Raw genomic sequence first — 22,613 nt, 5'->3', positions numbered from 1 at the left:
ATGACGCCTTTCCCTGTTTCCTTCTCTTCCCTTTGTGTTAAACATACCAGAATATCCAACCATACTTTCCTTACAAGCCTTATGGGTGTGTAAGAGGAAGTGCAGGTGCATTCCTAATTATCTCCATACTCAGTACTCAGTAATACGGGGCTGATGAACACTTGGCTTGACTTAAAGATGAAATTGCATGTCATGTTTTGTGAGGTGACGGTAAATCCCAGCTTTGAGACTCATCAGACTTGCTACACTATATTCGCGTCCGGAGGTAAAGAGGCATAAAACTCTCGCAACGGGACTACCTGTGCATTAAATGGTTTTAAGCCGTTTCAGAATCGAATATTCAAAAAACCATGGTAGAAAATGCATTTGTTGTGGTTGACATCATGGAAGCATACTTAGCCCCTCAAACAAAACTCTGAATATCTTTCAAAGGTTTGATGGCAGTAATCTGACCAACTATGGCCTTCTTCAAAAGCGCTCATTGTACCAACCTAGTGCCTTAGAACACCAATAGCCAGAAAATGCATAGAAGTCAACCAATCAAATTTCCGCATAGCGCTTGTCATTTTTGTGTGTTGTGCATCAGACGGTTAGCAGAGGGCAGTCTGTGGGCTGAGACTAGCGTACACTGCAGTTCCCTGTTATTGATTTTCCTTCCTTTTCTTTTAACTTGCAAGTTAATAAATCAAACAATAATTAGAAAAAATACATGCATTATTGCATAAAATGTCAATGCTACTGAGTGAAACCGTATCAAACAGAATAAGAAAACCCTTTTCAAAAGAAGTGCAGATTTTAATGCCCCTCTTGTCGAATGGCTCTGAAAGTGTATGTGTTTGTGTGTGTATAATCAGGTGATGTTGGAGCTGGCGCAGGTATATCTGACTCTTGATGATGTTGAGGCCTGTCAGCAGCAGTGCAGTGCCATTCTGAAGAACGACCCTGTCAACGAGGCCGCCACACTGGTCAGTTCCTGAATAGATTACGCTGTCGCTTGACCTCACACACCTACATGTGTCCATTTCCTTACCAGAATTGAATTTTCCCATGAGTTCAGATATATTTGAAGGTTGAAGGGGTCATGCAGAATCAAATTTCCCTGGAGATAAATAAGCATTTATTGAAAGAAAAATGTGTTCGGAAAGTCTTGTGTTTTTGAAGTCGGAAACACGTGTCCGCCCACGTTTACACATGATTAACACCTATTGAATGATCAGCTAAGTCACGGTAAGGTAATAGGGAAGAAGTAGGAGGATAGATATTATTCCTGAACACTAGAAAAGCTAACGATAAGAGAAAAAGGTGTGAAAGTTGATCAAATCTTGTGCCGTTTGTGTCTGTGTGTAGCACCTACAACTCTGCAGATCCTTCTGATGAATCTCAACATTAGAAACGAGCAACTGATTTTTTTTTAATAAACATTTTAGGCTGATCCTAACAGTTTGAGCGTCATATTTCAGAACAGATTGTTTCATGAATCTGTCACAATGTAACGCAGCTTTACAATTAGGCTGTTAGTGACGAGTGGGGCTGTTAAAAACGACCTGTATATTAGACCTGTATATCTCATGAAAAACGTAATTATTACATTTTTCATGGTGCGTTCACCTCATGTTGGAATTACTGTAATTACAAGATGGTAACTCAGAGGTTCTATTCGGAGCCGTTCACATCCTCCGACCTCGTAAGTTATTCGTTTCTATGGCAAAACTTATAACACCAAAACGGATTTGTTGTTGATAAATGTTATCTCCTCTAAATACTTTTCAAAAATGTAAAAGAACAAAAAGAAATGCTCCAGGTATTAATGGCATAATAAAATAACATGTTAAACAGAAATATGTTCACTATCTTTAACTGTTGAGGCCGCTGCCATATTGGTCCTTTTCACATGACGTCACAACAGTCAAGTCGGAGCTTTCATAGAATTCTGAATTTAGAATTCAGAACTTTTTACAAGTTGCAATCTCGTAATTAGGGTAATTCCAACTAGGGATGCACCTATATAACTTTTTCTCTTCCGAGCTGATTCCGATATTGGAAATCTCAGTATTGTGCAATAACGATTTGATACCAGTGTTGTTGTTTTTTTTGCATAATCGGTTTAGAATATCTTTACATTATTGTGTGGAACTAATTGGGCGTTCTCTTTAATATGTAAAGAAACACAAACCTCTAACTACACATTATTTCAATATAAATGTATAGCTTATTAAGAAACACTTTATTATTAACTACTATACTGGATAATGAAGCAGCAAAACTAACAGTAATTCCAGTCTTCAAGTGTTCAGTAGAAAAGAAACCAGTGTTTTATTTTTCCTTTTTTTTTTTTTTTGCATTTTTGCAAAATGTTTTCAATTTGTATCTGGACTTATAAATGATTCAGATCTCTTTTTTTGTTTAATTTAGTTTTAAGATATCAGTCCACTTTTCATTCAAACAGATATTTTTTGGAACCCATTCAACTTAAATATTATTATCATTTGTAAACACATAATAATATATTATAATAGTAATATATCTCAATTGTGCACCTTTTACTTTTAAACGCTCATGCTTTTATTTTGACATTCTGAACTCTCCAGGACGTCCTGTATGTGTCTGTTTGTAGGCAAGTTCACAGTAATTTAATTCTCTTCTTATTCAAATTCTGGTAAAATGCTCCTCTGGTGCCGTTCTAAATGCATACTATAAGTGAACCGAACTATTGAGCATCTATATGTGAGATGTTGTTTGTGAGTTGCGCTCAAATTTTGCACACCGCGTGAAGGCTAAAAATAGCCGCGAGTGTGTGCGTGTAAACCGAGCAGCGGCATTCACTGACGCACTTGAGCTGCGCGTGCATTTTATATATTTACTTATTAAACAGCCTTTTGTGATTCACAGATATATCGCACGTCTTCAAGTGGCTTTGAAGTAAATGCACGAGTCATATGAACTATTTTAATTGTGTTTTTATGGTTATTTTATGTCATTTTTTGAGCTTGACAGAAACGAACATGACTAACATACAGTATCGGATTTGGATCGGGCACCTCAGACTGACACCCGATCCGTCTAAAAGCTTCAGTATCGGTATCGGATCGATGCATCCCTAATTCCAACATGACATGAACACACCATTAGTGCAAGAAACTTTACATAATACAAAATGAAGTATATAATGATAAGCTTTTGACATTTTCAAATGTCTTTTTGATAGCTTTGGTTGCAATGCATTTGGTTATATATTGAATACTTTTTTGTTTATTTTTAGATGATGGCAGATCTGATGTTCAGGAAGCAGGACTATGAACAGGCTGTGTTTCATTTCCAACAGCTTCTGGAGAGAAAACCAGGTGAAATCCTTTATCTCATGATCTCATGACTTCAAGCCATCTAGCATCTTATTAGAACAGTCTGGAGAGCCAATTAACCAGGAAACTCTAATGAACTGAATTAATCTCCTCCCCAGACAACTACCCCACGCTGTCACGCCTCATCGATCTGCTGCGCAGAGCTGGTAAACTGGAGGAGGTTTCACGGTTCCTAGAGATGGCTGAGAAGCACTCACCGAGGGCAAAGTTTGAGCCTGGATACAACTACTGCAAAGGGCTTTATCTGTGGTAATACTACATAATAATGACAAGAGAGTAGCTCTTTATAACAACATTAATCAATATATATAGTCACACAGAAATGGTTCAAATGAAATTTTTGCATAAAATAAAATCACAAAACTTGAAATACTCTCATAATTTACTCACACTCATGCCATCCCAGATGAGAATTTCTTTCTTCTGCTGAACACAAATGAAGATTTTTAGAAGAATATTTCTTCTCTGTAGGTCCATACAATGCAAGTGAATGGTGACCAAAACTTTGAAGCTCCAAAAAGCACATAAAAGGCAGCATAAAATTAATCCATACTACTCCAGTGTTTTAATCTGTGTATTCTGAAGAGATCTAATTCAATGTGCATGTGCATGATCAGAAATTAGCAGAGGCTCGGAGCAAAAATGCCAAAATACATAATGCGGGGTAAACATTGTCATTGTAATGAATTCTTCTGGTTTTTATTTGTAACATCTGATGTAATTCAATCTTAAACATGCGTTTTAATGAATGTATTAAATTGATGTATTTGACATAAACGAGTTTGTTTTGTGCACATAAAGGTAAATACAGGGATCTTAATTTAAAAGTTCATTTCTGACTGTGTGGCAGTGCATACTGACTCACGTTAAAGCTTAAAAACAACCCAAAAGTATCCTAAAAGTTGTCTATGTGCCTTGTGCGTCATATTCCATGAACTTGAGTTGTTTTCCATGAACTTGAGTTGTTCACTATCCACTGGCATTGTATCGCATAGACAGAAGGGATCTTCTTTAAAACATCTCCCTTTGTGTTCCACATAAGAAAGAAAGTCATACGAATTTGGAACAAGCAGAGATATGCTTAACAACATCACAGTTAATAAAAAATCTTAATTCACCCAAAACTGATCTTCTGTTTCTCAGGTACACCGGCGAACCAAACGATGGGTTGCGTCACTTTAACAAAGCTCGTAAGGACAACGACTGGGGTCAGAATGCAGTGTACAACATGATCGAGATTTGCCTGAATCCTGATAATGAGACTATTGGAGGAGAGGTATTTGAAAATCTGGATGGAGACGTGGGGTGAGTCCTGATCTGACCTTTACAATACACTCATTTATTGAGATATTTGAAAAATGCACTTCAAAATGCACATTTTATGTTTGTATGAAAGGGATATTTCCTTCATGTTCAGACCGAAATCTAAGTAATTATTTTACTGATCATATCATTTTTATTTCCGGAACCACACTGTTGTGCACTATATACAGTACACATCAACCAAATACTCTTTACTATATTTTACTGTATACACATCACCAGTTTCACTAATGGTGTGATTGGTTATTTGTGATCAGGAACTCTACAGAGAAGCAGGAGTCTGAGCAGCTGGCCGTGAGAACAGCAGAGAAGCTCTTAAAGGAGTTGAAGCCGCAGACTCCTGCAGGACACGTGCAGCTGCGCATCCTGGAGAACTACTGCTGTCTGGCCACCAAACAGAAAGCCAACATAGAGCGAGCTCTCAATGTGTTCATCGAGATCGCAAACAGTGAGGTGTGTGAGCGTCACATGACAGATTTTTGTATTAAACACACACATGCTCACTCTCTTTGTATTTACCTGGAATCACACCCTCAAGGCAAACGTATATGATATTCAGTAACCTTCTGTTACTCCTTTTGTTGTCTTAAATGCTGTATGCATTAGCTGTCTGTTTTATGAGCATCATTTTTAGCAACATTTAGCAACAAGCAATCGTTGAAGTACCACTGACTTTTTGTGCTCTACAGAAAGATTATGTCCCTGCACTGCTGGCCATGGCCACTGCCTACATGATCCTGAAGCAGACACCTCGAGCCCGCAACCAGCTGAAACGCATCGCCAAGATGAACTGGAACATCATCGATGCAGATGAGTTTGAAAAGAGCTGGCTGCTGCTGGCCGACATCTACATCCAGTCAGGAAAATATGACATGGCAGGAGAGCTTCTGAAGAGATGTCTGCGCCACAACAAGGTGACAATAAATGAAAGAAAGTGAAATAAAGGAACAAATTATTCAAAGAAAGAATTGTAGTAAATAAGTGAAATAAAGGGGAAAAATATTGAAAGAAAGAATAACAAATACAAAATATTATATTAAAACAGTCCACAGTGTGCCGAAACCCTAGAACATCAATACATCAACAAATGAATAACTTTAACATTCCAGCTCTAGAGATTTTTTAAGAATGTTCAGAACAAGTAAAATCTTAACTTATTAACTTGATGCATTAACATGAAACAACATGTTTTCCAACAGTCTTGCTGCAAAGCGTACGAGTACATGGGCTACATAATGGAGAAAGAGCAGTCGTTCCGAGATGCTGCCTTAAATTATGAAATGGCCTGGAAGTACAGCAATCAAACCAACCCCACTATCGGTATGTTTAAAGCCCATCACAGGACATTCTGTACTGTCACATGAGGCTATCTGTGTGTTGACATGAGCATCCTGTTTGTTTACCAGGCTACAAGCTTGCGTTCAATTACCTGAAGGCCAAAAGATACGTGGATGCTATAGATGTATGTCATAAGGTGAGTATAGCTGTATGAGAATTTGTCCTCCACATTTATATCTGTATATACTGTATAATCTGCAACAGTTTCTCCAAAGAGAAATCCACTTTAAGAAATAATGTATAAACCCTTCAAGACAGACCTACGATGAGCTCTGAGGTTTAAGCAGTTTGTGAGAGAGATATGTTGTCCTCTTTTTTGAGATTGTAAAGTGTTAATGTCTCACACTCTCAGGTCTTGGACGCACATCCAAACTATCCACGGATAAGAAAAGACATACTGGACAAAGCAAGAGCAGCATTAAGATCATGAAATAATAACCAATGTGGAATATGTTTGAGTGAGTGCGTGAGTGCGTGCGTGCGTGAGTGAGTGCTTGGGTGAGTGAGTGCGTGCGTGATTGAGTGAGTGAGTGAGTGCGTGCGTGAGTGAGTGAGTGAGTGAGTGCGTGCGTGACTGTGCGCGGGTGAGTGCGTCGCGGATTGAGTGAGTGAGTGAGTGCGCGTCGCGAGTGATTGAGTGAGTGAGGCGCGGCGTGACTGTGTGCGCGTGAGTGAGTGAGTGCTTGGGTGAGTGAGTGCGCGCGTGATTGAGTGAGTGAGTGAGTGCGCGCGTGCGTGACTGTGCGGCGTGCGGACTGTGCGTCGCGTGACTGTGTCGCGCGAGTGAGTGAGTGCTTGGTGAGTGAGCGCGTGCGCGTGCGTGAGTGAGTGAGTGAGCGCGCGTGACGTGTGCGCGCGTGACTGTGGCGCGTGGACGTGCGTGCGTGAGTGAGTGAGTGCTTGGGTGAGTGAGTGAGTGCTTGGGTGAGTGAGTGAGTGAGTGAGTGAGTGAGTGCTTGGGTGAGTGCGTGCGTGCGTGAGTGATTGAGTGGGTGCGTGAGTGCGTGCGTGCGTGCGTGAGTGATTGAGTGGGTGCGTGAGTGGGTGCGTGCGTGCGTGCGTGAGTGAGTGCGTGAGTGAGAGCGTGAGTGCGTGCGTGCGTGAGTGAGTGAGTGCGTGTGTGAGTGAGTGCTTGGGTGAGTGCGTGCGTGCGTGAGTGATTGAGTGGGTGCGTGAGTGCGTGCGTGCGTGAGTGATTGAGTGGGTGCGTGAGTGGGTGCGTGCGTGCGTGCGTGAGTGAGTGCGTGAGTGAGAGCGTGAGTGCGTGCGTGCGTGCGTGAGTGAGTGAGTGCGTGTGTGAGTGAGTGCTTGGGTGAGTGCGTGCGTGCGTGAGTGATTGAGTGGGTGCGTGAGTGCGTGCGTGAGTGAGCGATTGAGTGGGTGCGTGAGTGGGTGCGTGCGTGCGTGCGTGCGTGAGTGAGTGCGTGAGTGAGAGCGTGAGTGCGTGCGTGCGTGAGTGAGTGAGTGCGTGTGTGAGTGAGTGCTTGGGTGAGTGCGTGCGTGAGTGAGCGATTGAGTGCGTGCGTGCGTGAGTGATTGAGTGGGTGCGTGGGTGGGTGCGTGAGAGAGCGTGAGTGAGAGCTGTTGCTTAAATGTGATAATATGTATTATTTTGTATCAAGTGCTTTGAGTATCAGTATAAGACATGTCTTGATATGACTACATGCAGTGTTCATTATTAAAAACAAGCATTAGTGGTGCAATTATTTTCATTAAAATTGACAATGAATGGAATAAACATTTAAAAATAGGTTATAGCTTGCAAGTGATTTCTTGTAGACCTGTAGATGTTAAAGGGACTGTAAGCAATTCAGAGCTCTCCCTCCAAAACCCCGCCCTCCAATGACATGTCAGCCACTTTTTTTGCTGTCAGCAAAGCTGATTTGGCAAAATGAGTATTTCTGCTTGGCAAAATGAGGGATTTTTATTATTATTATTAATAAGCCTAGTTCTGTCACAGAGACAGGACACATATTTCAGTAAAAACATCTGTCAGGTAGGGACATTTTATGTGTGGCAATCCACAAAACAGTTTACAGCACCTTTAAAATCAAAATGAGATTATTTTTGAAGAATACTCCTTTAATAAAAGTGACTTCTCACCACTCAAATGGCATTTTTGTGCCTCTTGAGTCCTTGCAATGTATTGAAAACTCTATGTAAAGTCTTACCTGGGATTTTGAAACGCTTAACTGCTTGTGTACACACAAAGACCAAGTGTGGAAACAATGACACCTGGGACGGAGAGTTGCGGCGACCTTGGTGTGCACACATGTTAAGTTTGTACATTTGTACAGAGATGATTTCACCTCTAAAGAACTACATTGTGCCAAAAAAAGGACTAAAACAGCAATTGCGAGTGAGTTCAGGCCATGATGGCCACAGCCACTTCTGGCCACCCCTAGCTCTGCCACTGGTCTCATTAAGCATCTTGTGGTTGTGTCCACTGTGGACAAATATTTAAAAGCCGTTTTAAGTCGTGTTGCATCCCGACATTCATGATTGCCTTACAGTGATTTACAGTATATAAATATATATGTTATCTTTTAATGCCATTTTGTTTTTATGGCAACAGAATTTCAACAGATGAAGCACCACATCTGGAATATATCTTCTATTGCAGTGCACGGATGTGTAACTCTCTCAAAATACACAATTTTGTGGTTCTAAAAAGATTGGGAATAAGTACTGTATATGTTCTTTTACAGTATAAAGAAACATTTCTAATACCCCCCCTTTGTGATTTAACAGTGTGTGCATCAGAGGGTTAAATTCCTTTGAACAAATCTAGTCTCACAGATAGGAATTTCTGTAAGGTTTACAAAGTAAACTTTAGCTTGATAGTGTTACAATAAAGAATTTCAACTGTGCAACAAATCCACATCAGCCGGATGTCAAATGAATAAACTTGCAGACATCATCAGGAGCATTTGTCCAACTCAAAAGCTTTTTTTAATAAGTCATTATCACTAACCTCTTATATAGTGAGGTTTAACACAAGGGACACCGAGGGGAAGTTACATTTCAAGTCGGTACCCTTGTTTGCCGAGGGCTATACCCTGCAGATGAGGACTCTGAGCCTCTGTATTCTTCTCGTGTCCGGTTTCTTTTCTTTGCCCTGCAAACACAGAAGCTCTTTATGAAGTCCATGTGCATGGGGACATGGTGGATTAAACATCCTCGCAGACTGAGCTTGTCTGGTAAGTTCGTTCATACATCTACATTCAATTTAATAGGGACATGTTTTGAAGTAATAGTTCCAAGTGAGTTTCTAAGTGAGTTTTACATTGCTGCAAACTCGTATGTCATATCACGGATGTCAGAGATGTTGCACGACGTTTTTGTATAAGTGATGTCGGATGAACCGCTTTTGAAAATGCCGGCGATGGGACAAAACTTTTTTTATTTCCATGAAAAATGATGAATGCCATTTGTGGGACACTTTGACTGTGGATAATATAGATTCCCGTACTATAAATGCTCATCTGCAGATCACTTTTGGAATGTATCCTGTCGCATTGAGACGCTTTTCTCAGTGAATCGATGCGGTGCGCACGCGTTCCTGCGCTCTGCGTCTCCTAGCAACAGCGGAGCGGATGCCCGGCCGTGATAATCCGGTTACTTTAAGACTTTTAATGGAATGGAACAGATCTTCCGTTGTCTTGGTGACACAAAACGTTGCGGAAATGTATTATTATTATTAGCTTTATTGTTAATATATATTTTTAATATATTAATACAAATTAACACGTTTTGTTATAATATGTTTTCATGTTTATATTAATATTTTATTATTGCATGAAATAGTCCTTGGGCTTTGTTATAATTTATTTTTATTTTAAAGTGATTTTTGTCAATAATAATCATTTTTGGTTTATTTTTTATTAATATTTGATGTTTTAGATTATTCGGGTTTCTTTAAGATTTTATGTCAGGCTCACTGTTACATTTTCCATTCTGTGTGAGAGGAACAACGCTCCGGGAGTTTTATGATTATTTATTTGTATTTTTCTTTTTTTATATTTATTCATATTTTATTGATGCATAAAATAATCCTCGGGTTTTGTTTTAATTCATCAAGTTTTTTATTTATTAATAATATATTTTGTTTTTTATTTATTATTATTATTTATTTTTTTACATTAATCTGGTTTCTAAGTTTTCAGACTCCTGGGATAAAAAAAACGTCTCGCTAAATTCACAAATTCTCTAGTTTTTTGGATCTTAGCAATGCATTTTTATTTAATAATAAATATTTTGGTTGCATATGGATTTATTGTTTTAATTATCTTAGTTTTTTTTATTAATATTACATTTTTAAGTGTAAAAAAAAAAAAAGTCCTTGCCTTTTGTTTTAAATTTGATTTCTAATGCAGTTTACTTAAAGGGATAGGTCACCTCACCCAGTTCATTCTATGATATTTTACTCACCCCCCAAACCTGTTTGACTTTCTTTCTTATGTGGAATACAAAAGCAGTTATTTACAACATCAGTTACCTGTAGCACCAGAATGCAGGTGTCTCACCCTTTTAATAGTTGAAGTTGTTTTTAACTTGACATGACTTCTGTCCGAGATGCTGAAATAAAGCGAGATGTTCGCAATGGTCCAAGACGTCAACGTTTACATAGAAAAAACTATTGAAAAACAGTACAGATAGACTAAAAAAAAAAAGTGAGCGTTTTGTGCGAACAGACCCTAATATTTTGTTTTGTGTTCCACGGAGTACAAAAAGTTACACGGATTGGACCAACATGACGGTGAGTAAATGTTGACTTTTTTTTTTTTTTTTTTTTTGGTGAACTATTCCTTAAAAACTCAAGCCTATATTTTGTTTTATTGTTATAATTTTTTTTATTGTTTAAGCGAAATGTATTGGGCAACTTGCATGTGGGATGGCAACATTTTTTAAATGCTTTGCGTTGACGTTTGCTGGACGCGCCCTTGAGATGAATGAAAGGCACATGTGGCATTTACGCACGCGTTGCGGACGCAACGCCCCTCTACCTGAGAGACGCGCACCTGGATCCAACGACGCGGAAGTCCGGCTGAGATTGTTTCACTTTGGCAACACCATAACAGTCAGATACCGACTACATCTCTGCTTTGATACAGTCGCTGTGAAGTTCAAAGCACATTTTGGATATGCACTTCCATAAGTTTCAAGCGCCGACGGTATGTCTCTAACTTTGTTCTCTGTCAGAGCTAGATAACGTTTGTATGATGTGAGGTGTGAACATTTTGCATGATTCCGTTTTAAAGGCTAGATCGCGTTATAGTACTTAAAATGATCAAAACAAATCGAATTCATTTATCCTGAACATGCAAAGCTATCTTTTACCCATAGAATGTTTACGTTTAAATTCAAATTCTTTAGAACGCCTCTTAATTCGTCAATGGAATCCATTTGAATGATCGTTTTAGATTGTAAGTGCTTGTGTGGGCTTTTGGCGTGTAGGTACGTATATTCTGCATAATAAGCTTACTGTATGTCATAATGTAAATAACTTTATTGGATAAAAGCATCTGCCAAATGACATCTTGATATTTACTTAATAAATATAGGTTTGAACATAAACAATATTTAACATTGCTTAAATGTAATTGCATATGTACAGTATAGGCTATAATAGATGGAAAATTAAATATATTATTTTGACTAATATATATGTATATACACACATGCAGTATAGCCTATAATTGAATATGAAACTTAATGTGAAAACAATTAGTTCACATAATCAAATAAACCTTAATTAAGGAGTTCCTGGAATGTTAGATAAAAAAAAACCACTTAATGTCAAAAATATAAGCATAAACTGTGACATTGCATGTATTCTAGGATTAAAATGATAATTTCTTAAATTTTCAGTGGATAAAAGCACCAATTAGCCTGTTTTTTTTTTTTGTTTTTTTTGTGGAAAGTTCCTTTGAAAATCACTCCAAGTGGATGTTTTTAAAGAAATTAAGTTCACAAAATTACTTCTCATGTGAAGACTGGTTTCCCAGCCACCAAAAAGGGGCTTAAATATTAAAACAAATATTGACGTTGGATTTTCAGAACTGTCTAAAGATTTTTCCGTCTGCAAACCAGTTGTCAAGTGTTTAGCTTCCTGCTCAGGTTTTGACACCGCTTGTATGTCAGAGTAATCTACATGTCATCACTTTTCTCTCACAGGTGTGACAGCCGGTGATGTTACGCACAGGGCGTGTGCCAGGTGAACCTTTGTTTCCGACACTCCCGTTTGGCTCTGTCACAGAAGAATGAAATTTTTCCGCAGACTTCTGCGCAGACGACTGCACCCATGGAAGCTCGCCATCGTGGCATTAGTATTTGTGACATTCCTGTTTCTAATGCAACGAGAAGTGGTCAGTCAGAACCCCCAGGATGAACGGGATGGTGTTTTTGGGATGGTGATGGGTGCGATGAATAACCTCCGTGACTCTATACCAAAGATGCAGATTAAAGCACCGGTGAGACAGCAAGAAGACGAGGCCTGTCTATCTGGGTATTACACGGCTGCCGAACTCAGACCGGTCCTAGAAAGACCCCCGCAGAACCCCAGCGCTCCGGGTGCTTCCGGAAAGGCTTTTCACACTGAGAATCTGAATCCAGCTGAGCAGAAAGAGAAAGAGAAGGGAGAGGAGAAGCATTGCTTTAACTTGTATGCAAGTGATCGGATCTCACTAAGCAGAGACCTCGGACCTGATACGAGACCTCCAGAGTATGTACCACCGGTTTGGCTGATGTTACCTCAACAAACACCTTTTATGGCGAATTTGCCCAAATAATATATATATATATTTTTTTTGCCGATACCGATATCTAAGGTGGTGGAAAAGGCTGATATGCAAATCGGATATCAGCCTTTTCCATCACCTTATTTTATCAGTATCTGCAAAAAAAACAAAAAAACTATATATATATATTTATATATATTTCCTTACATTGTCAGGCACAGACAAGTCCAAAAAGAAGACTTTCCCAGATCTAGTTAAATTTTTTTAACCAAAACAATAAACAAATAATATAATAATCAAAAAGAAATTAAGATTTTGTGCATAACATGCAACTTTTAACCATAAATAAACCAAAATTACACCGGTGACCCTTATTTATAAATGGTGGCGGTTTGGCTCCATTAAAAAAGTCTATACTATGATATTTACCAAATTAAGCTTTTTAATAGCCTATATATTTCACCAGATTAAGTTATTTTTATTATCATTTAAAAGATACAAAGTTGGAGACATGTATAACAAATCCCCACAAGTTGTCACTGACTGTTTTTATTTCACCTTTAAAGGCCGCTGGTATGTTGTAGAATGGAAAAAAAATGATATCTGCAACCATCGGGATACATTTTTGGCAATAACCGATAAAGCAACTTTATATACAGTCTATGTGGAGGACGAAAACATCAAAAATAATAAATGCATAAATGCACATTCACGCATGAATAAATATATAACTAATGAAATGTGTGAAACAATATACAAATGATTTTATAAATACAGAAATAAATAAAAAATTGAAAAATAATATAAAAAAAATGTTAACTGTTGATGTTATAAAAATGTTAAAAAAAGGTTAATTTTACTTCGCACAACATGCTAATGAGAGGAGTCAAACTATATAGTGATCCATGTCAAAGGTAGCAGCTAACTGTCCTAAATCGCCTGTGCATGCATCCATTATAAAGACTAGAAAGTTTAGGAGATTACATAGTACTGCTTTCAACAGGTCTCGGGCTATTGAATAACTCCATCCATATCTTTTCTCTTTACATTATAGAGTTTCTGGCAAGCATAGACAAACGCAGAACCTTTATAGATCAACCAATGGAAAGGAAAAAATAAAGAACCACATACAGAAATAAATGGCTGTTTAATGAAATTAAAAATCAAATTTCAATTTTGCCTTCCCTTAAACAGTTATGTTTTGCATTTTTTTTAGCATTTCTGGGTGCATTTATTTTTTTCATATGCATTTATATATGCATATTTCACAATATGTGTATTTATTTATTTAATTGTTCTTTTTTTGCTTGTTTTGGTATATCCACATATATATATATATATATACATGCATATACAGATACCATTGCATATATACATACATGCACATATATACAGTATATATTTATTTTTTGCAGTGTGGTCTCAGACTTCTGGACCCTTGAATGTATTTCTTGAATTTTTGTCTAAGCAGAAAACTTAAAATATAATCTATTTATCTGTTAGCATAATCTGGGTCTGTCTTGATAAGTGTCTCTGCAAAACTACAGACTAGCTTCAGACACAATAGCCTACAGAGTTTTCCTCAAACAGGTTATTTAAACATGTCTCCACAGCTAATGTGACTAATTAGAGACAGAGACAAAGCTGCACTTTTATTCTTCTTCAATTAAACAAGTTTGTTCTTGCCCTCATTGGTTTAGAGGGTGATTCACACACAAAACTAAGCCTGAATTTCCTAGTGCTCATAAGTTTCACACAGCACGTACGTATTAAAGCGCAAAAAGTCTGGTTCCGGAAGTCATAATCCCATTCATTTTCTCCACGATTACAAATAAACTTGAATAGACAGACCTACCCTGAGCTCTGAGGTTGTTAGTTGATGTTATACGCCTCTGTTGAAAACTTAAAATTGTCTTTAATACGTTGAATACGTTTAAAGAACTACACTACCCATGATCTGCAAGAAAAGTGGCAAAAGTACATCTTTATTTGTATATATCAGTCTCAATAAAATTTAAATATATTTTATACTTGCAGTATAATCAACAACTGAACAGTTAAATGAACAGTTTCATGTATTTCCATTGTTTTTGATTCGCTATGCTTCATTGCATTGTAGTTCATTCCCTCATGAAAGACGTTAAGTACATAGTCTTGTACCTTTTGGTCTTTTTGTCCGATTTTCAAATACTTTTTGACCTCGAATCAAAGTTTGTGATGTTGTGATTCTATCCGGATCTGGTTTGGTTCATGGCTTACATCTCTTATATGAAGGATTTTATGAAATCTCTATGGAAGGTATTAATGGGAAAAACACTTCTGGAACCGAGACGGCTTGTAAAGTTGGCAAGCACTGTTGCACTCTAGGACTTTGCGATATAGCTAAAACAATTAACTCAATATTCTCTGATATAAGTTTCGTTATTTAGCGGAGTGGTGGTGACTAGGTGGACTAAAGCACATGGCTGTTATTCAGAAGGTCGCTGGTTCGATCCCCACAGCCACCATCATTGTGTCCTTGAGCAAGGCACTTAACTCCAGGTTGCTCCGGGGGGATTGTCCCTGTAATATGTGCACTCTAAGTCGCTTTGGATAAAAGCATCTGATAAATGCATAAATGTAAATGTATATATTTGCTATGAATGGACTAAAAAGGGTATTTTTCCACTAACCAACCATCATTTCAACTTAACTAAAATGTTAGTGAAGGTATGTTGTCACTAAATAATGAACACATGGAAGAATTATATTTTATGATTTTCATTTATATGCACCAATGTAACAAGACATGCGCACTTAAACATTTAAAAAATGTAAAATCCCACACCGAGACATTTTTAAGTGACAACGAAAACAAATAATTAAATCGAGTTATGATTTGATTCATTGAAATGGACCATTTGAACTGATTCACAGAAATGAATCAAAGCCAAAAACACTGTTCCTGCTACAGAAGTTTAAATCAGAGACACTATCAAAGCATCTCTGCCTTAATGCTCAAATCCTCGTAAGTCGCGAGACAATGAAAAATTGCTGGTCTAATGTCAATATCCCAGAGGTCCCACCTATAAGACATTTGTTCCGTGTCCTGTGTTCAAATAAAACCCCTAGTTTAGCTAATGCAAAGTTATCTTTTGAGTAAAATATCTCCCTCCTTTCCTCTCTCCATCTGTGTCTGTGTCTATCCCACACTTTTCTTTTTATAGATGCATAGAGCAGAAATTCAGACGATGCCCACCCCTGCCAACCACAAGTGTGATCATCGTGTTCCATAACGAGGCATGGAGCACGCTACTGCGGACCGTCTACTCTGTCTTGCACACCTCCCCTGCGCTCCTCCTCAAAGAGATCATCCTCGTGGATGACGCCAGCGTTGACGGTAACTCACCTCTAGCATGTAGCCCAGCGGGATGACCCGTGTGTTTCAACGAGCATCCGGTTTCACACGGGCAACCCGTTTAGCTGAATTCTTGTCGGCCTGCTGACATCAGGCTGCTTGGGGCTTGGCTCGTGAAAAGGGTTACTACGGGAAACTGGGTTGTTTGGGAATGTTCTCATGAGATTTGCTCAGAAATTGGAGGGGATTTGAGGTATGAGGGGGATCAGTGGACTCTTAAAAACTTGATCTCTGACAAGGCAAAGAGAATGAAAAACTGAGCGTGAAGGTACCTTAAAAACCTTGTACTGTGGCATTACTGTGGTACATGGATGGTATAATATGTTGATATATGCTATAATATTTACATGAGTGGTGCTAGGTCAGTGGTTCTCCACTGGTTTTACTTCAGGTCTCAGATTTTACACTGGACATCTTGAAAACATAGATCCTTACCATAAACTGCTGATAATGTAATTTGTTAACCATTCTTAAATGTGTACTGACACATGTGCAGACCTATTATACGTTTGTATTCTATCTTTAAGTCATAATGACGGCAAAACCTCTGGTGCACTTCTTATAGTAGCTACTGCTGCCCACCCGATCTCAACAGAGCCCCTCATTATTTTCAATGGTCCTGTGGTGTCCTGTGGTCAAATATGGAATTTGCAACAAGTCCCAACTGATCTTAGAAATCAGAAATTAATCTGCCCCACTTGCAACTAAATGTAGCGACAAGCCTAAAGTAACATACAGTATTAGTCCGCTCTAGCAATGTGTGACAGATTGTAAACATGGCGAGCAATAAAGATGGACGCGTGTGTAACATATTAACGTGCGTTACGTTTCTATTGAAAACCTCATTAAACTACGTTATTTTGCACCAAGAAACGCCATTTAGATTTCAATTCAAAGATAATGATTCTTGTTCATTTAATGTCTTGTTGAATAGTTATTTTATTGAAATGTACTCTTATTATTAGGTTTACCATTACTGGCTCCTTTTTATTTATTATTATTATATATTATTATTAATAATAATAATAATTCCTTTGTCACTGTTTTTGTTTATTATTGATATTTTGGCAATATTGTATAAAACAACGAATGTACTTTGAAAATTCTTATAACATATTCCAGTCAATTTAAAGGGACAGTTCACCCTAAAATGAAAATTCTCTCATGATTTGCTCGCCCTCATGCCATCCCAAATGTGTATGACTTTCTTTCTTCTGCTGAACACAAAGATTTTTAGAAGAACATTTCAGCTCAGTAAGTGAAAGGTGACCAAAGCTATGAAGCTCCATAAAACACATAAAGGCAGCATAAAAGTAATCCATAAGACCCCAGTGGTTTAATCCATGTCATCTGAACTTTTTTGTTTCCACTGTACACCTTGCCATTGCAGTCTCTAGGCATGATCATGATTCCAAGCTTGATTACTCTTCCTAGTGCTTGATGCATGCGCAGAAACCTAGATGGGGCTAGGAAGTGTAATCTAGTTTGAAATCATGATCGCCAACAAGATGTCAAGATTTGATCTCAAGGTTTATAGTAAACAAGGAGTTACATTTTGGTTTGTTCTCATCAAAACTGATCGGATCACTTCAGAAGACACAGATTAAACCACTGGAGTCTTACGGATCACTTTTGTGCTGCCTTTGTGCTTTTTGGAGCTCCAAAGTTTTGGTCACCATTCACTTGCATTGTATGGACCAACAGAGCTGAGAAATTCTGCTAAACATCTTTATGTGTGTTCTGCAGAAGAAAGAAAGTCATACATATCTGGGATGGCATGAGGGTGAGTACATGAGTGCAAGGACACCACACGTTCTGTCAGGTAGTGCATTAATGTGTTCAACATGTTAAAAAATGCGAAACATCCCTGTGATTACACAGTACATAACCCATATCGCTCAGTGCAAGATTCTGGCCACAAGCTGCTTCTGTTCATAAACCTACTTACTGTCTTAACAAAGCACAATTATTTGCATAGTTGTGTTTTATTATTCCCATGTAGCATTGCTTTTCCCAGCTGCCCATGAAACTATCAGAACAGATCTGTGACTAATTTTGGGTCACGACCCACCAGTTGAGAATCGCTGTATTAGAGTACACCTGCCCTATAGTCATTGAGAGAATGGTCGGTCCCCTGACATGATCACACAGGGATTGAACTTTCTCTGTTGGCGGCTTGCCATGTGAGAAGTGAAAGCCTGAGAATTGGCTTTCAACTACCTCTGTAACGCTCTTGACTTATTTTAATTACACACACACACACACACACACACACACACACACACACACACACACACACACACACACACACACACACACATGTTTGTTTTCCTATCCTTATGAGGACTTTCCATAGACATAATGATTTTTATACCGTGCAAACTATAGATTCTATCCCCTAACCCTAATCATCACAGGAAACTTTCTGCATTTTTACATTTTCAATAAAACATTGTTTAGTATGATTTTTAAGCGATTTGAAATATGGGGACACTAGTCTATGTCCTCATAAAGCACATTTATAGCATAATAACCTTGTGATTACCAGTTTATAACTTACAAAATTGTCCTGGTATATCACAAAAACGCGCACACACACACACACACACACACACACTTTCTGTATTTCTTGTGCAGTGTCAGCTTCCATTGAGAAAGACCAGTGTTCTGTTTGTCGGCCCTCACCGACAGACTGAGCCAAAACCTATAGCACGACCTGCTGTGCTGCTGACTCTCATTTCAACTTCTGCAAGATTGTTGCCGTTTAAGGGTGTAATCTTTACTCTTGAAAGATTTACAATAATTCTGGAGAGGAAAATACAGCCTGATCTCAAAAAAAATTACGTGACTGTGGCAACATTTTTGCTAAACAAAATATCGTGGTTCGCTACACGTAATGTGGCAGTTCCGAGGTGAAATGTCCACTGTGTGGCGCTAAAAGCGAGTTTAATCTATTGAGTTTAGAATCCACAAAAAACAACCTCCCTACCATAAACCTTAAAACCTAATTGTGTTCGAAAAGCAAACGCGAGATGAAAAATATAATTTCTATAGCAACTATGTAATTGTATGATTCTACGACACTTTCTGGCTCACGTGTCGACTCGCATGCTCTTCAGGACACTTACACCGGTCCTTTACATCACAAGTGCAACACTCTATCAGTTGAGCTTTCGTGCTGCTTGAGTGTATTTAAACAAGCTTGTAAATGCAGATGGTTTTGTAATGCTAGTGTTAAAATGTATGGCCTTACAAGTCATGCAGTATAATTAAAGTGTTTAAATGTCATAAGATTGCATTGTGTGAGGAACTGGGCAAAAAGTGAGTGTTTATGAATTGATAATCTGCTGCTTTTGTTGTCATTTGTATGAAAGTGAATAAAAGTCATTGTTGTTGTAGCACCTCTAGTGTTCATTTCACCAGGAAACAGCCACGATACGTACCACAAGCTATGTAAAACAAATTTGCAGAAATGTAGTTAAAGGGATTTCATGAGAAGAGGTTGGGATAATACCAAGGTTTTAGGCAGGTCACCATTCACTTTCATTGCATCTTTTTTTTCATGCATTGTGTTACACAGAATAAAGAAAGTCATGGGTTTGGAACGACATGAGAGTAAATGACAGGATATACATTTTTGGGTGAACTATTCCTTTACATGGTTTTTGTAGATACATATAAATTGTTCAGCATACATGGGAACTCCTTAAAAACTGTTTAAAAAGCATCCCAGGATGCACGTCATACAGTAAAAACATTTGTATTTGTTTACCATTATTTTAGTCACAACATGCAGTAATACTCATAATTCTGCATCATTTCCAAAACGGTTTAAAAGCTCATTATTTGTATGCAGAAATTACACCTAATTTACACTGCGTCTTAAAGGAGTATTCTGGGTTCAATACAATTTTGTCAAAAACATTTGACTTGCCCCTCCTTTTCTTTGGAGAATAGTGAGGTACTTACAATGGAAGTGAATGGGGCCCAATTTTTGGAGTGTAAACAAGATTTTAGTGTGATAAAATCACTTACTAACCTTTTCTGTGTAAATTTATAGCCAATTTTACAACTTCGTTGCCATGGGGATATAATGGGTAGTGGCTCAGCATTTAAGGCTCTGGGTTACTGACCAGAAGGTCAGGGGTTCAAGATGCCACTGTTGAGCCCTTGAGCAAGGCAATTGACCCTATCTGCTCCAGGGGTGCCATATCATGGCTGACCCTTGCACTCTGACCCCAGATTTTGATATATGCAAAAAATATATGTATAATGTGTGACCAAAGTAAAGGCTTCTATTCTATTCTATAATGTTAACAAACCCTAAAATGAATGTAAAAATGACAATTTGATCAACTTTACAGCTTAAATAATGCAATAATAATCAAATAATAAAGTTTTAACAGAAGAATGAATATAAGTGCTTTTATAAAATTACAAGCTTCTCGTTTCTCCCTTTAAACCCTCCAAAAATTGGTCCCATTGACTTCCATTGTAAGTGCCTTTGTACATTTTATGGAATTTTGTTATGGAATTGAAATACCTAAATCTTAAAAATAGGCTAAAAATGTAAAAAGCATAGTGCAGACAGACCTCGCAGTGCTTGCGCAGTTCAGGGACGTCGGTCGATTTTACCTTTCAAACACTTGTAGTCAAAAACTAGACTTCATAAATGCACAAGCACACACACACTGTTCTAACATTTCAATGTGTTTCACAGAGCGACTAAAGGACGAACTGGACGAGTATCTGAAACAGTTGCACATCATCCGTGTGGTACGCCAGCGTGAGCGAAAAGGTCTCATCACTGCTCGACTCCTCGGGGCATCTGTGGCCACAGGAGACACCCTCACCTTTCTGGATGCCCACTGTGAGTATGCAAACTCTGACATGAGAAAACATCGAGTCATATGAGAGAGGCGTGACATTTTCCATCTTTTCACCCTTACTAGAGTCACTTTAATGCCTTTAATGCCCAGCTTGCGCCATTGGGTTTGTCTCTTAATAAAAACAAACAAGTCTGCGGTCAGTTCGAGCTGTTCTCCGTTGGAAAGAATGTGATGCTTTTTAATTCTGTCTGAGCTTAGACTTGTTAAAGATTCATGGTGCTATACAACTTACAGCAGTTCATCATAACAACATTACTAAAATGTGTTCAGAACACAGTTCTGTTTATATTACTCTAACATCGAATCGAGAGCTTATGAATCCCAGTCAAATCAAATTCAGAAATCTGTAGTGATACCTAGTAATCACATCACCCGAGATAGACGTTAAAGGAATATTCCAGGTTCAATACAAGTTAAGCTCAATCAGCAGCATTTGTGGCATAATGTTGATTTATACAAAAGTGAATTTCGACTCGTCCCTCCTTTACTTTAAAATAGCAAAGATTGAGGTTACAGTGACTTACAATGGAAGTCAATGGGGCCAATTTCTGGAGAGTTTAAAGGCAGAAATGAGAAGCTTATAATTTGTGTGTATTATTTATGCTGTGAAGTTGTTTAAATTGCTGTTTTTACTGTTGTTTTACGGTTTACAGTGTTGTCATAGCAACAAAGTAAAATAGGATATAACGTTACACAAAATCGGTTAGTAAACATGTATAATGTTTAAATCTATTGGCTATACTTTTGAAACAGTGAGTATTTTAATGTTTACAGATTGGCCCCATTCACATCCATTGTGAGTGACTCACTGCAAGTCAGATTTGTGCTTTTACTTTATTTTTGATGTTTTTGTGGTAATCAATTATGCCACAAATGCTGTTGATTGAGCTTAACTTGTAATGAACTTGAAAAATTCCTTTTAATACCAGGAGCAAACAGGGCTGTACTGTACTGCTCATGTTGCAATGTTACATGCAAACAACTTCAACCGTTTAACTTAATATTCTATTTTCATTTGAAGCCAAGTCAATATATCTAGTGCAACAAGTGATTAAAATGTATTCTAAGTAATTCCAATGAATTACTTCAAAGACTTAAAGGGATAGTGTAAAGGGATCAATGGAAAGGAGGCGGCGAGAACTGGCTTGACAATATAAATAATGGTTTAATAATAAACTGAAACTTTAACAGGCAAACACACATATGACGGACATGTCCGTAAACTATCTCTCTGACGTACACCCCCCCCCCCTTTCCCTGGGGGAGGGCATGCTTTAAGCCTAGTCTGCCGGCAGGTCATCCCCATCTACCTGGACGAGGGACGGGACAAGGGGAGGGAAACAGAAATAATTAAAATGGGGGGGTACTTCCTGTAACAGTGTAGTACCCCCCCCCAAAAAAACACTGTAAAATTTAAAAGAGAGGGAAAAGGCCAACGCGGAGCGGCAGTGTGAGAGAGAGAGAGAGAGAGAGAGGAGAGAGAGATGAAAATAAAAAATACTCGCCGGTTCTCCGATACACCGTCGCATGGTCCTCGATCACTTCTCCACCCTCTCAGGCGGAAGAC

At 38.2% G+C, this 22,613-nt stretch overlaps 2 protein-coding genes across 5 annotated transcripts in view; both read left to right on the top strand.

The window, feature by feature from the left end:
• The window catches only part of ttc21b (tetratricopeptide repeat domain 21B), a 36,437-nt gene extending 28,539 nt beyond the window's left edge, over nt 1-7,898 (top strand). The window contains exons 21-31 of one of the 2 annotated variants that reach the window (XM_052149130.1): nt 855-965; nt 3,260-3,341; nt 3,458-3,608; nt 4,503-4,664; nt 4,940-5,135; nt 5,372-5,596; nt 5,882-6,002; nt 6,089-6,156; nt 6,373-6,489; nt 6,590-6,599; nt 6,898-7,898. In XM_052149130.1, coding sequence (XP_052005090.1) covers nt 855-965; nt 3,260-3,341; nt 3,458-3,608; nt 4,503-4,664; nt 4,940-5,135; nt 5,372-5,596; nt 5,882-6,002; nt 6,089-6,156; nt 6,373-6,450 — 1,194 coding nt within the window. In that variant the 3' untranslated portion in view covers nt 6,451-6,489; nt 6,590-6,599; nt 6,898-7,898. Of the gene's footprint in view, nt 1-854; nt 966-3,259; nt 3,342-3,457; nt 3,609-4,502; nt 4,665-4,939; nt 5,136-5,371; nt 5,597-5,881; nt 6,003-6,088; nt 6,157-6,372; nt 6,532-6,589; nt 6,600-6,897 lie in introns of those variants that run through there. The other variant, XM_052149129.1, reaches the window with a different exon arrangement.
• Nucleotides 7,899-9,092: 1,194 nt separating this feature from the next.
• Nucleotides 9,093-22,613, top strand: part of LOC127659305 (polypeptide N-acetylgalactosaminyltransferase 3-like) — a 31,431-nt gene continuing 17,910 nt past the window's right edge. Inside the window, exons 1-4 of one of the 3 annotated variants that reach the window (XM_052149062.1) lie at nt 9,093-9,220; nt 12,198-12,744; nt 15,967-16,139; nt 20,878-21,027. In XM_052149062.1, coding sequence (XP_052005022.1) covers nt 12,284-12,744; nt 15,967-16,139; nt 20,878-21,027 — 784 coding nt within the window. In that variant the 5' untranslated portion in view covers nt 9,093-9,220; nt 12,198-12,283. Of the gene's footprint in view, nt 9,221-10,605; nt 10,780-11,048; nt 11,195-12,197; nt 12,745-15,966; nt 16,140-20,877; nt 21,028-22,613 lie in introns of those variants that run through there. The other 2 variants (XM_052149061.1, XM_052149060.1) reach the window with 2 other exon arrangements.

The sequence above is a fragment of the Xyrauchen texanus genome, chromosome 18 (assembly GCF_025860055.1).
Source record: "Xyrauchen texanus isolate HMW12.3.18 chromosome 18, RBS_HiC_50CHRs, whole genome shotgun sequence".
Classification (NCBI taxonomy): domain Eukaryota; kingdom Metazoa; phylum Chordata; class Actinopteri; order Cypriniformes; family Catostomidae; genus Xyrauchen; species Xyrauchen texanus.
This window is presented reverse-complemented; position numbering and strand designations above follow the sequence as displayed.